The 13,808-nt window shown below is 58.1% G+C and overlaps 1 protein-coding gene across 1 annotated transcript; it reads left to right on the top strand.

The window, feature by feature from the left end:
• The first annotated feature begins 252 nt into the window (after positions 1 to 252).
• Positions 253 to 12,338, top strand: LOC130859266 (aquaporin-12-like). The gene is made up of 6 exons (XM_057746524.1): positions 253 to 859; positions 1,993 to 2,109; positions 4,381 to 4,525; positions 4,826 to 4,839; positions 11,396 to 11,505; positions 12,264 to 12,338. The coding sequence occupies exons 1-6, from the start codon at positions 253 to 255 to the stop codon at positions 12,336 to 12,338; spliced, it is 1,068 nt and encodes a 355-aa protein (XP_057602507.1).
• The last annotated feature ends 1,470 nt before the right edge of the window (positions 12,339 to 13,808 follow it).

Genomic DNA, 13,808 nt, shown 5'->3' with positions numbered 1-13,808 from the left:
GCTGAGTCACGGGCCCCGACGGCTCCGGCGGAGGCTTTGAGGAGCGGTGCCCGGGTGGCCGAGGGGCGGTCCGCTGCGGGGGGGAGCGCCTGGTCCACCCCTCCCCCGGCTGCAGAGGCGGGGCTGGGGGCGAGGGCACAGGTGTGGCGCTCCCACGGCCCCCACCCCCCGCCTTTGGGGCCGGGCCGCCGGCCCCGGACACGTCAGCTCAGGTCCCCTGCTCAGCCGGGCCCTCGAGGAGCCTCCGGGCCGATGGCCGGTCTGAACGTGTCCCTCTCCTTCTTCTTTGCCACCTTCGCCCTCTGCCAGGCGGCCAGGAGGGCGGCCAAGGCCCTGCTCCCCGGGGGTGCCTATGCCCACTTTGCCCGGGAGGCGGCGGGCGCTGCCCAGCTGGGGGCCTGCTGCCTGGAGATGCGGATGCTGGTGGACATCGGTCCCTGGGCGGGGGGCTTCGGCCCTGACCTCCTGCTGACCTTGCTCCTCCTGCTCCTCCTGGTGCACGGGGCCACCCTGGACGGGGCCTCGGCCAACCCCGCCGTGTCCCTGCAGCAGTTCCTCCTGGCCGAGGCCTCTCTGCGCAGCACGCTGCTGGAGCTGGCGGCCCAGGCGCTGGGCGTGCAGGCGGCCTGCGCCCTGACGCGGCTCTACTGGGCCTGGGAGCTCAGCGACATGCACGTCCTGCAGAGCCTCATGGACCCGCACTGCAGCTCAGCCCTGCGCACGGCCGTCCCCCACGGCACGCTGGTAGAGGGCTCCGGCGCCTTCCTCTTCCACCTGACCCTCCTCCGCTTCCGGAACAGTCTTCCCATCTACAGGGTGCCGGCCGTGGCCCTGCTGGTCACTGTCATGGCCTGCACAGGTGAGACCTGGCTGCCTGGCCCCCGGGGCCCGTGTGGCCGCCCCGCACACTCGCGCCCATGGACACCCAGGAGGGGGGCTGCTGGCCAAGGGGCCGCAGAGTCTGGGGGTGGCCGTGCCCTGGGCACCTGGTGGGGACGGTGGCCAGTTGGGCCGGACGCAGCGTGCTGGGCTGGGACGCCGGCCCCTGTCAGGGCTGTCCTTCCTGGCTGGGTCTGTCCACACCCGCAGCTACTGCTGTTCATCCCAGAAGGTCTACACCTGAGGCAGGTAGGGCGGCTGGTGCAGCTTCTTCAGGACCCTGGCTCCGGTCTGGAAGCCTGTGCATCCTTGGTCACACTGCTGCAGCGCCCAGGGCTGCCGTTTCTCCCTTTTCCACCTCCAGTGCCCACCGCCCGCCCGCTGGGCCACGAGTGTCACCCGAGAGGCAGCCGCACCCACCCCTCCCATCCCCTCCCCCCTCCCATGCCCCCTTCTCTGGGGTCTTTCCCTCACCCAGGCTGAGCCTCCTGACCAAGCTCCCACAGGGTCCCTCAGCCCCTGTGGAGGCTGCCCTGGTCTCCCCAAGGCCCAGGCCCTGCTCTGGCCCTGCCCAGGGGAGGTTCCTGCTTCCCGGCCAGCTGGCCTGGTCCGCTGGCCTGGGGCTGAGGGATGCGGGCGCTTCTCCACGCGACCCCCACCGGCCCCGCCCACTCCTCTCTCCTGCTATTTCTTCGTTAGGCCGAGTCTCTCTCCACCGTCTCTCTGTCTCCCCTCTCACTGTCTCTCTCTCTCTGTGTCTTTCTGTCTCTCTGTCTCTGTGTGTCTTTCTCCCTGTCTCTCTTTCTCTCAAAGACGACCTCCCGCAGGTGCGGGGTGTGGAGAAAAGGGCTGGAAGAGATGAGTCCACCCAGGGGTGAGCGGTCGGGACGGGTGTTGGATGCCCCCGGAGAGATTCTTGTCCCTGCTGCTCCCTGACCCCATGACCTTTGGCCTGTCTGAGTGGCCCTCTCCCCCGTGTCCCCATCGGTACAAGGGGATGAGGATGGGCGGGGCTCCCAGCCTGGGCCCAGGAGGACCTTGGCGGGGATTTGGGTGGTGGGTCGGGTCCCTGAAGGCAGGGCCGGGACAGCCCACCTGTGCTTCCTCCTGCAGCTGGACCCCTCACGTCTGCCTTCTTCAACCCCACCCTGGCCGCCTCGGTCACCTTCCACTGCTCGGGGCACACCTTGCTGGAGTATGCTCAGGTGTACTGGCTGGGTCCTCTGACAGGTAAGGGGGCTCTGGGAGTCCCTGGGGGTCGGTGGGCAAGGCCGGCCCCGGGCTGTGGCTCTCACCCGAGGGGACATAGATGTCCCCTCGGGTGAGAGCCACATCTGTGAGGAATGACACACAAGGCATTCCAGGTGCACATACCTGTGGGATTCAGGAGCTGCTGGTACCCAGAGCGCTTCCTGGCTGCGGTGTGCCGTGGGGGTGGGGAGGGCCAGGCCAGCTATCCCGGGCCCCTCCGCAGGGGGCTCTGGAGGCTCCCCTCTGTGATGTAGGTGGGAGCAGGGGGCTCCTTGGTTCCAGTTCCAGACCCTGCAGGAAAGGCTCCCTGAGTCACATGCCCCCCCCACCATCCTGCAGGGAGGAGCTGTGAGTGGCCCATCTTGGTCTGGACAGCGTCACAGAGGGGGCTGGAGCCAGGGAGGAAGGTGGCAGGGGCGGGGGAGAGGCAGACCCTCTGAGGGTGCTGGGCAGACGGGCGGGGCCGGTGCCCCTGTGGGGGCCCCCAGTGTCCGGCTCCCGCACCCCCGCAAGGCATCCTCACAGACCCCTAGCCGGGGTCCCCTGACCAGGCGCTCACTGGGCCTTGTGGTGGCGGAGCCCCAGGGGAAGTGGGCCGAGTTAGAGAGTAAGGGGGACACCCCTCACGTGTGAGGCTGTGGGCGTGGGCGTGGCCATCCCCTGCGGCTCCTGGGTGAGGCCCCCGGTGACTCCCTGAAGCTGGGGGGTCCCCCTCGACTCACCCTACCGTGGGTGCCCTTCCTTGCCTACACCTGTGCCCGGGCAGTGCAGCAGCAAAGGCCCACAGGCAGTGTGGTCGCAGGCGAGGTAACAGCCCTGCCCATCGCCACCAGGTCCCAGGCATCCAGACTGGGGGAGTCTGAGGGCCCAGGTGGACTTACACCCTCTCCTGCGCCTGGTCGCAGCCCCTTGGCCCCACTGAGCTCTCCAAAGCCTTAGCAGGTGGGAACTGGGGTCCAGTGGCGCTCTCGAAGCTTCCTCCCACTTCTGTGTGCCCTGGGGTAGCACCCAGGGAGCCTGGCTTCGGCTTCCTGGGGGAAGGGAAACAAGCAGGGCTGCAGGGCCTCCCAGGCTGACCTCCGTCCCTGGAAAGATGAGAAACTGTTGTTACTGTTTGTAACTTCCGTTCTCATGTTATCACAGTCTTGGGTGCAGCTAGTCCTAGGAAATGTACCCGGGGAAAAGCTGCGCTCCCCTCCTCCGCCCGGGGCCCCTCTGCCAGGCAGCGTCTTCTCTCTCAGCGGAGTGTGTCGGGTTTACCTCCTCCTCCGGGCTGCACGGGGATTTCTCAGTTTAGGCCTCAACCCTTGACTCTTCCTGCGAAGGAGGGGAGGACTGGACGTGCCCCTCTCCTGCCTCCATGGCCACCTCCTCCCGGTCCTCACCTTGGGGAGGACACAGGTCCGTTGGGCGCGACCAGCGGTGGGCTCCGCAGCGCTCTGACGGTGTCAACACGGGCCCAGCAGAGCCCTGGTGGTCACGGGTGGGAAGCGGGGGCTCCCCTGTGCGGGCGGACCCTGGACAATCACCTCACCTCTCTGGGCCCGTCCCTCCTCCGTAGCGGGGGTGACACCGGCGCCCGCCTCGGGATTCAAGGCGGTGCAGCAAGAGGGGCGTGGGTACACGTGGGCACAGAGGCCCTTCCCCAGAGCCACGGTGTCCACGGAGACCTGTCGTGGCCAGGCTGCCCTGATCTTGTCATCACGCCAAGGATTTTCATCAAACGTAAAGAAAATGTGCTTTCCTCTTCCGCGCTGGCCAACTTACCTCCCCAATGACCTGGACGGCCAGGTGGGAATTCAGGACCCTCTACTGCGGGACAGAACCTGCGGACGAGGGGTCAGCCGGGCCCACCCCTGACCCTCAGCCCCCGTGCTCTTCCCGCTCTGTCCCCATCTCCACACGCGCCCACACCCCCCAGAACATCCACCCCCATGGATGACGGGTCACCTTCAGGAGGCAGCCCTGGGAAGGAAGGCTGAGACTCGGACGTTTGTGCAGGAAACGCTGGGCCCGGGTCCCCAGGGCACGGTCTGCAGGTGCACACGGTCCCCACAGCTTGTGCCCTCCTCTGGGGGCAGGCGGCTGGGGGAGGGGGTACTGGGAAGAGCCAGACCAGGGTCAAGGCAAGGGCCCCCCGCCCCGTCTGCAGGCTCCCCGTCCTGCGGAGGGTCTGGAGTGACAGCGTCCAGGCAGTCTTGGGTTCAGTGAGCCCTCCAGCACTCGGGTCTGACACTTGGTCTCCTGCAGGGATGGTCCTGGCTGTCCTGCTGTACCATGGCCACCTTCCTCGCCTTTTCCAGAGGAACCTGTTCTACCGTCAGAAGAACAAGTATCGACCCCCCCGAGGGAAGGCTGCCCCAGGGCCTGGAGTCCCCCAGACGCCTGCAGAGGGGTGCAGAGGACGGGCGCCTGGGCAGCGTGGGGGAGGGGGTGGCAGCCGCTGAGCCCCAGCTGAGCCGTGCGGTCCCTGTAAACACCGGGTGAGGCCCCAGCCCCGGCTGGACTCTGCGACCTCCCCGAGCTGAAGGGGGCCATACCTGCGGCCCCTTCCTCCCCAGAAACTGTTTGTCAATAAACCATCGCTAAGACCTGCTGTCTCCCTGGGCCTGACAGTGCAGGCAGGGTGAGGCCGGTACACAGTGGAGGCTGGTCCCCCGCCTTCCCACGAGGTCTCTCTTCCTCTTCTTTGCAGAATCAGAATCGAAGGTAAGACCTAGGAGGAACAGCCAAAGGCCCAGGGTGAGCCCACCCGGACCTGAGGAGACCAAAGGTAGACTGTGCCACGTGTGGTGCCTGGCCGGCCTGGCCTCGCCCCAGTGCCCGCGGTCTGGGCAGGTCTGAGCGGGCACCACACCCTGAGACCTGCCGGGGTTGGAGAGGGTGGTGGCTGGAGCCCCAGGCTGCAGCGGGGTAGGCTGGACACAGGACAGCCAGTCCCACCACCCGCCAGCACCCTGCTGTCCTAAAGGTCCTCACAGCCAGCCAGACAGACCGGGGCCTTCACTGCAGAGCCCTGGGCTCCCTGCCAGGCTGGGAGGGGCCTCCAGCCATGTTGTCCCCAAAGACCAGAGCCGATCTGGAACCTTCTACCCCAAGAGAACAAAGCCTCCTCAGCTGGGGGGCCCTGGAGCCCCATCCAGAGAGCGAGGCTGCAGGGACTCCATTCCAAGGCCCCACCCTCTCCTCTGGCAAGAGGGAGGAGCCAAGGAGAGGTCCCGGGTGGGCTTGTCCCTGGGGACGCCTTGTGGAGGCTGTGTCTTCCTGGGCCAGCCGCCGGGGAGTGGGAGAGAAGGGAGAATCCCCCAGCCCACGTCCCACGGCTGCCCCCACCTCCCTGAAACCTGCTCCGCTGCGCGGCTGCCGCGGGGTGGGCTGGGGGTGGCCCCGGGCGCACGCCTCTGACGGCCCCCCCGGGAGAGGGCCCGCGAGCCAGCCTGGGCGGCCTCCAGGGGGACCGCCGTGAGCACACACGGGTGGTGACGGGACGGGTCTCCTCCTGCAGGGGGTCTGTGTGGGATGTGGCGGGGCCGGCCCTGGGGGGACGGTCACTGCAGCAGCGGGGGTCAGAGACGTTGCAGCCCTGGGCGGAGCGCGGGCTGCTCGCTGGCAGCACCAGGACCTGAGGTGGGGGCCCCGCGCGTCCGTCCCCACAGAACGTCCCTGCAGCCTCTGACAGACGCTTCCAGGACGGACACCGATGGTGTTTGGGCAGTAAATGGTATCAGTAAATGAGTTCAAGAAAAGCAAACACGTGGGCAGCTCAATAAAGCATATCAGCAAGTTATTAGAATTATTCCAGGAGTTTAGACATTCTGTCTTGAAAACCGTCAGCGTTGCGAAGCAGAATCCACAGGCTTGGAAGCAAACATTAAATTTAAGGAACACGGCAGTCAGCAGAGGAGAACGTGATGTCCGTACGAAGTGTTGATGAACCATTTACTAACGTGGATGACCGTACCGTCACTATAATTGATAAAATGCACAAGAGGTGTCTGAAGTTACACGCAAACTATGAATCAGTTTCTTATGTGATCTCCACGAGCTATAGGAAGTATGAAAAGGACACTATAGATTTACATTTAAATTCGAACATTCACAAAACCGATGTGTATGAAGTCAAGTCTTTTTAGAAAAATGGCTCTGAAGGAATCATCAGCTCTAAACGTCCTAAAATTTACATTTCACAAAATCGTTGGAAAAAATCCCAAGGCTCTCACAGCCTATTTGTACTCTGAACAGTCCCAGCAATGATTTCATCAGCAGAAAGACCCTTCTCTAAGTTAAAAATTGTCAAAAATGATTGCAATCTTGTGTTTGCCCAGAGTGACTGATACTGCTTTCAGTTAAATTAACTGAAAATAAAGTTGCTGAATGTGTTCATTTTGATTAGCTAATTAATGAATTTGCAGACAAGGGAGACAGGAAAATCAGATGCTTGATCAAAATCTCTCATTAAAGTATTATTTATTGTGTGATATAAAAGTCACACCTAGCTTTCCACACTAAGTTTACAGTGTAAAACAATAAAACAGCCAGTTATTTTACCAGCAAAATGGGTTTATTTGCGAGCAGCAAATAATTGTAATTTAGGACCACATGCAACCCCATGCAAGCCCAGTAAAACAAAGGAGAGGAAACTCTTTTGCAGGGGAGAAGACGGTTTGGGAGGGGCTGTTTTAGTAAAAAATGTCCATTGGGCGAAACTGGAGTCAGAGTGATTCCTGGAGAAATAGAACCATTCTAATCAAAGGGACTCCACACAGTGCTCAGAGTGCCTAGACCAGCTCCGCGACGCGAGGTGAGTGACAGGTGCCGCAAGCTTGAAGAAAACACAAACACAGACTGAAGAGAAAGATGGGACCGGGGGACTCAAGACCTCTAGGATCAAGAGCCCTGCTGATTCATCCCACGTTGCTTTTATTGGTTTCTCCGCTAACATTCTCAGGTTACACCCATAAACAATCAAAGGCCTCACATGACTGGGGCAATGATCTTTGTTTGCCTCCTGGGTCCGAGTTGAGCAGGTGTGGATTTGAGCTGGGCGTGGAGAGCAAAACAGCCCTGGGGGCAGGAGACCTCTCCCAGATATTGGGGGTCTGTGCCCCACCCCTGTTGGCCCCTCTGTGGCTGTGCCTGTCTTAGGTTGTTCCTCCTCTGAGGAATCTTACCCGTCTCTGGCTAACCAGTCATCCTCCAGGGCCAAACAGGGTGATATGAGGTGTGCAGTGAGAAAGGGGCTGCGCCCCTAGAGACGGCCAACCCTCTGCCTATGCCCCCATAGTCTCCACGCCCCGCACCCTCAGCTCCTCCACTGCTCAAGCAGGACATTCTGAATCCCATCGCTCGGCCCATATACGTTAACATTTTCAAGGTTTCAGAAAGGCTCCTGAATGTCTTCCCACACTCAGGGGAAAGTTTTTAATATTTTTGCTGAGTTTTATGCATTTCAAAAAAAAAAAAAAAGTCACCACACCCAAGCATTACAGACTGTCTTTGTACAGGGTAAGGCCTTCACCCATCAGCCTGGCTAGGTATCCAAGGGGCTTCTGAAAGCTTTTTTAGGAGTTGCAGATTTCAGGGCTTGTGCATGTAATTTCCAAATGAGAGCGATCCGCGGGTGGTTTTTGTTTGTTTGTTTGTCTGTTTAATAATCTCGTGTTCCGCGTGATGTCTGTCTGTGACCCTGCAGGCTCTCCAGGGCTGGCAAGGCTCCCTGCCCCCAGGCAGCCAAATCAGGACAGACACCAGTCCCTCGGCAGCTCTCCGAATGAGCCTGTCCCCTCTGGAGTCTTTCTGCCAAGCTTGTGTGACCCAAATCAAACAGAGCCTTGTTGACTGAGAAAAAAAAAAAAACGCACAGCATGAGAGCTGTGAGTTAAGTTTTATTTGGGGCAAAATGAGGACTATAGCCCAGGAGACAGCCTCCCAGACAGCTCGGAGGAACTCCTCCAAAGAGGCAGGGTCAGCCTGTGCGTGATTTTGGTGACAGGTGAGTACGTGCAGTCGAGCACCTCTTTTCTGCAGAAGGTTCTGCTAGTTGTGTGAAGGTCACCGCTAGTCCCGAGGAGCGGTCGTCACCATGGAGGGTTTTAGTGCTTTTCTGGATCCGAGGAGATGCAAGACTTGTGCTCATAAAATGGTCTCCTGAAAATATCTAACGATCTGAAGGTATGTCATGCCAGTTTTTCCCAGAGCACAGAGTGCCTTGCTCCTGATCTCCACCCTGAACTCCTCTCAGGCGGTGTTGAAAGCCAGCAGCTGCAGCAGGCCACGATTTAATCCTTGTGGACGTAGAAGGCAAGAGCCAGTTTGCGGGTGACAGCCTCTGACCCAGTTTTAATTTACTGGAAGTGCAGGGATGGAGGGACAGGGGCACAGCACCCACCCCCAGGAAGTGGTGGGGCCCACCCAGGGTGCGGGCTGTTCTACAGGAGCCCTGAGCTGGACTCCGAAATGTTGGAGTCATGGAAAAGGCAAAATGAACATCGCTGGGGGTGTGGACATGCACTCACACACGTGTTTACACGTGCAGTTCAGGGCAGAGAACCCAGAGGCCCCTCCAACAGCAGGGCTGCTCAGGGTCTGGGCCCCAGGATCCCCTGGCCATCGGCAGCACCGGTGCTCACCTGTGCTAAGTGGCCTGGACGCCTGCTTCCGTGGTGGAGGACACGCACGGGTCATCATCCTGACAGGTGCTGGTTGACCCCCTACACCGGCCCCGTGCTGGCCACTTAGGGAACGGGTGCCACTAATGTGCTCCAAGGGCCTTTCCTTGGTCCCCTGGCTGCACCCTCACAGTCCCTGTGCCAGGGGCTCTGATCGCGCGGTGCCCACGCCAGCCCGGGGGCCCTCCAGGGAGGCGGCACGACAGGAAAGAGGTCTTTGGGAAAACAGAGGGTCCAGTGGGCAGCCGAGGAAGGCCTCAGGGGTGCCCTGCTTCCCCGGGGGGAGCCCCCCAGGCGTGGGCGGAAGGACAGGGCTGCTCCGGGCCTGCCGTGGGTGGGGGCAGGGGGCAGGAGCGCCCGCCGTGGGTGGTGGACATTAGCCATAACCTGGCTGCAGGGCGAGAGGGGCCGCCCTCAGCTGCGGCCTCCAGGCACAGCCCTGAGCGTTCTCTGCACCCCTCACCCCCCTACCTCCTGTGATGGTCTAATCTGTCCATTTCGAAGGCAGGAAGTGATCCGGGTGCTGTGGCGGGCTCTGGGGGGGTGGCTTGGGGGGGGTGCACTCCAGGGGGTGCTCGCGTGGGCCTGCCGGGTGCGCGGGGCTGCCCTGCACTCACCTGTGGCCGCCTGGGCTCCGCCACCAGGTCCAGCGTCCAGGCTGGCTCCGGAAACGACTCTCCATCTCTGGCCCGCTGCCTACTCCCCACCCCGCCCAGCCCCGGCACACTCCCACCCATCCCGGCTGCGTGGGGGTGTGCACGCCTGGCTGTGGCGAGGGAGGGGTCCTTTGGAGAGGCGTCTTGTGTCTACAGAGAAGGCCCCACAGAAACCCCACCCAAGCACAACAGCCCTGCAGCCCCAGAGCTTGACTTCTAAACCCATCCTCTGACCAAAGGAACCAGTGCTTCTTGGAGAAATGGCCGCTTCTAGGGCTGGGGCTGGAAAAACACAGGGTGAGCCTGGAGCATCCTGTAAAGCCAGGAAGGTATGAAGAACCCACCCCCCCACCCAAATAACCCACAGTGGTGGGAGTATGTCACAGGGACAAGGACCCCACTGAAAAGATTCCCCGATGGCCAAGACTGGAACAATTGGGGCAACAAAAACAAAACAAAAAACGACTCAGAAAACAAACTCATGGTTCCCAAAGGGGAAGCGGGGGAGGATACATGAGGAGTTTGGGATTAACACACACACACGACTATATATAAAATAGATAATCCACAAGGACCTGCTGTAGAGCACAGGGACCTCTACTCAATATTCTGTAATAACCTAAATGGAAAAGAATCTGAAAAAGAATATATATATGTATACATATAACTGAATCACTTTGCTGTACACCTGAACCTAACACAACATTGTAAATCAACTGTACTCAATATAAAATAAAAATTTAAAAACAACAGAAATCTGAGTCAATTACACAAAGTATAAAATAAATATCCACGCATCCATGCTAATATAAATAAATTATTGCATACATAAATTAATGAGGTAGGAGAAACTCCGGAGTGGAAGAATTCCAAACAGTTGCTGCAGAGACTCTGTTCTCAAGGAGGGGAGCCAATCCCCAACTCCAAAGGTGTGGGCTGCTTTTAGTGACTTCCTTCCAAAGATGACATGACGGCAAGAAGGGAAAAAGAGCAACTTCCCGGTGGAGACACCTGACGTGCACTGTCTGAGGCAAGTGGCCAAGGTCAACATCCACAGTGATCTATCCCGTTGACAGTACGTACACTTGATACGATGTGAAGAAAACGGCACGTTACCGCTGTGTCTTCCTCCCCAAATCCACAATTCCAGTCTAATAGTGGGGAAAAAGTCAGACAAGTTCTAACAGAGGGACATCCTGCAAAATATATGCCCAGGACTCCTCGAAACTGTCATGGTCATCAAAAGCAAGGAAAGTCTAAGAAACGGTCACAGCCAAGGAGAGCCGGGAGTCAGGACAGTTAGACGTAATGCGACATCCTGGATGGGATGCTGGGATAGGAAAAGTACATTAGATAAAACTACGCTGTGGGAATGAACCATGGACACTAGTCAACGATAACGATTGCTGTTGGTTCGTCGATTGTACCGGGCGCCCCGCGCAAATGTAAGACATTAATAACGGGCGAGCGAGCGCAGGGCACACGGGAACTATTTCTACTGTCTTCTCGACTTGTCTGCAAATCCATAGCTATTCTAAAAATAAATTCTACAGAAAGAAGGAGCAAACAGTAAATAAAAATTAAGATGACAGAAGAAAGCCCTATCGAAAGAAAAGAAAGCCCCACATGAAATGTACATGGATCAGACACGCCCATTGAAGCCTGGCGTGGAAACACGTCAAGAAGCTGACTTCAATCGTCATCAGACACAGGGCTGAAAGTAAAAGGATGCCGAAAGATACCCCGGCAAACATTAACTAAAGTCAAGACAGAGTGGCTCTATTCGTATCAGAGACAGGCTGCAGAGCGAAGAAAATTACCAGGGACAGAGAGGGACACTCCGTAATGATAGAAGGGGTTAAGGCACCAGGAAGAGGAGGCAACCAGTAATGTATACGCGCCAAACCGCACCGTCGCTCTAGGGTCCTTCCCCGTTTCCAGGGGTACACGTGTACAGTCACATGAGCTCCTCCCCGGTGCCCCTTCTCCGGAGCCCCAGGAAAACAGAGGATGCTGTCTGGGAGGAGCTGCCCGTGGCCCCTGTGTTGAGGGTGAGCACGCACTGGCCCTTCGTGCCAGATCTCCCCAGGGCTTAGACAGCCGGTGTTTTCAATCACCTGCTCCAATTCCCTGCCAGACCGTTATTCTGAAAATGAAAGTGCCTTCTCTGGTCTGAAGAAATGAAACTCAGCCATCCACACTGTGCAAACCCTCCTGTTCCAGTTCTTTGCGGGCACTCTGAGCACTTGCATCTACCACTGGGCCCTCAAAGCCCAGGCCACAGTCTGTGTCCGCTCCTGACAGGACCTGTTTGTAGCCGCCTGGCGCTGTGGGGCATCAGTCTGACGTGTCAGCCCTGTGGGGCCTCCCCGCACCCAGGGGGTCTGCGCCCAGCTGTCCGCAGTGTTGCTCTCTCTTTTGACAGACATGACAACCCTGTTGCACGGTGTAGATTCAGCCCATCTCCGCATGGCTGCAGTGCCCCACGTCCACTCACTTCATGGGCCCGAGTGGCCACCTTAACCATGAGCACCAGGATAGCCATCTGCCGATTCCAGTCACCTCTGATCCTGGAAGGGGGTTCTTCTGAGAGGTGTCTCCAGGTCCTAGTTTAATGCACCCCTTAAATTTCCGTCGTGATTTGCATAGGACCATCTCCTTCACAGATCAGTTTTCCGCGGACCATCTGCCTGATGGTACGGCCAGGCCACTGGCCGCCACCCACGCGTCAGTAAAAACCCAAACGCAGAGGCAGACAGCGTGCCGTTCAGCCCATTGAGCTGATTCTCTTTCCACCTTCTTTGATCAGATGGTGACCATCCTAGCAGGATGCCGCCCGTTCCCCCTGGAACTGCTGGCCGTAAACCAGGCAGCCCTCTGCTAGTCCATCGAGAGCTGCTCACAGGGCACCATCCACATGGCAGGGGCGTCTGGCACTCCTCCGGGGGCTCCAAAGTCAGTGCAAGGCGGGGGAAGTGGCTCCCCGCTCATGGGTGTTCCTCTGGGAGCACGTGCCTGTACAAACGCGTATGTAAAATTCCCATCTTAATCTGGAGCTCTTCCGGTCACTGACCTCCCCACTGGGGGTTTCTTTGGCATCACTTAGGATGTTTCAGAATTACTTTTCTACACCTCTGGGTAAGAGGAGGGGTCTCAGTCAAAGTCCAACAGCCGGCCAATCCTCTCCAATGGAAGTGTTCCGGTCCAGCGCCCAGGGGTCTCCGCTGGGTGGCGCTCGCTGACGTCTGCCCTAAGGCCCAGTCTGCGCCCCCACGGGCAATAGTTCTTTTGCCTTACAGTTCGATTTGCCCTTCCTGCACTCCAGCTTCCGACGGGACATAATGAAGGTGGTAATCCCCTCTTGTCCATCAGGCTTCCTATATCTTTCAAATTAATAACCCCCGTAGGCTGGACAGTCTCATTGACTCCCATTTAGATACCCAATCAGTGTTGGCTGAAGGATGGTTTGAATGCCTCCTGTTTTACAGGATTAGGTGGGGACGTGTCCCCAGTCAGACACAGTACCTACCCCTGAATGCCTTCAGCTACAGCAGGTGCAAACACCTCCCGTGAAATCTGTTCAAGCATTCCAATTTTCATCCAAACTTTCACCTCAATCTCATCAATGCTCGCATTCCTTTCTCCTCCTAATCTAACGTTCGTGTCTATTGGGATGTCATCCACAGGCTTTAGAACCACAGGGCATGGGGGTCCCTGTCAAGGAATCCTAGAAATGAGTCACCTCCGAGTTGCCCCCACATTACCCCAAGCTTCTGAAGATCTAGAACCAACAGAAACACTTTTCTCCACTAAAATAATTTTTTATTTTCCCTTAGAAGCTGAGTGCTTCCATGTTATTCCATTTGTGAGAAGTGTAATTACAGTATCTTGTTGCAAATGAATGTAATAAAATAATCCAGAACCACAGCAAGAATTTTGTTCTGTCTTCTAAAATAATTTTGATGTTTTTCTCTTTCGGTTTTATTGCTATCATCTAAGTAGCCAACCAACATCTCAAATGGGGGCCTGAGAGAATTATAATTCTTAGGATCATGTTTTATGAATGTGTCTGCTACAAATGTGAACCTTAGTAGTCCCCTACTTCAGTGAGTGATAAACCAGGTGCTGGCTGCTCACGGCGCCTTCCTGGTGATCTGTGGCTGCAGCCTTGATGCAGGTGACCGTTTTATCAAAGGCATCCCTGCTACGTATCATGGGTGGCCATTTATACAGTTCCTTCTAACAGCTTTCCCATTTCCAGGCTCCAAAGCCAACACCCCTAAGTTCAGGCCACTCCTGGGGTTCTCCAGGCCCACACCCTTCCCCGAGTCTGATGCAGAGCTGCCCGGGCATC

This window comes from Hippopotamus amphibius, chromosome 8 (genome assembly GCF_030028045.1).
Source record: "Hippopotamus amphibius kiboko isolate mHipAmp2 chromosome 8, mHipAmp2.hap2, whole genome shotgun sequence".
In the NCBI taxonomy this organism is placed as follows: domain Eukaryota; kingdom Metazoa; phylum Chordata; class Mammalia; order Artiodactyla; family Hippopotamidae; genus Hippopotamus; species Hippopotamus amphibius.
This window is presented reverse-complemented; position numbering and strand designations above follow the sequence as displayed.

Coding starts and splice junctions, on each gene's coding strand:
- LOC130859266 (XM_057746524.1), top strand. CDS start 253: ATGGCCGGTCTGAACGTGTCCCTCTCCTTCTTCTTTGCCACCTTCGCC. Junction 860..1,992: donor CACTGTCATGGCCTGCACAG/GTGAGACCTGGC, acceptor TTCCTCCTGCAG/CTGGACCCCTCACGTCTGCC. Junction 11,506..12,263: donor CCGTGGCCCCTGTGTTGAGG/GTGAGCACGCAC, acceptor TTCTTTGATCAG/ATGGTGACCATCCTAGCAGG.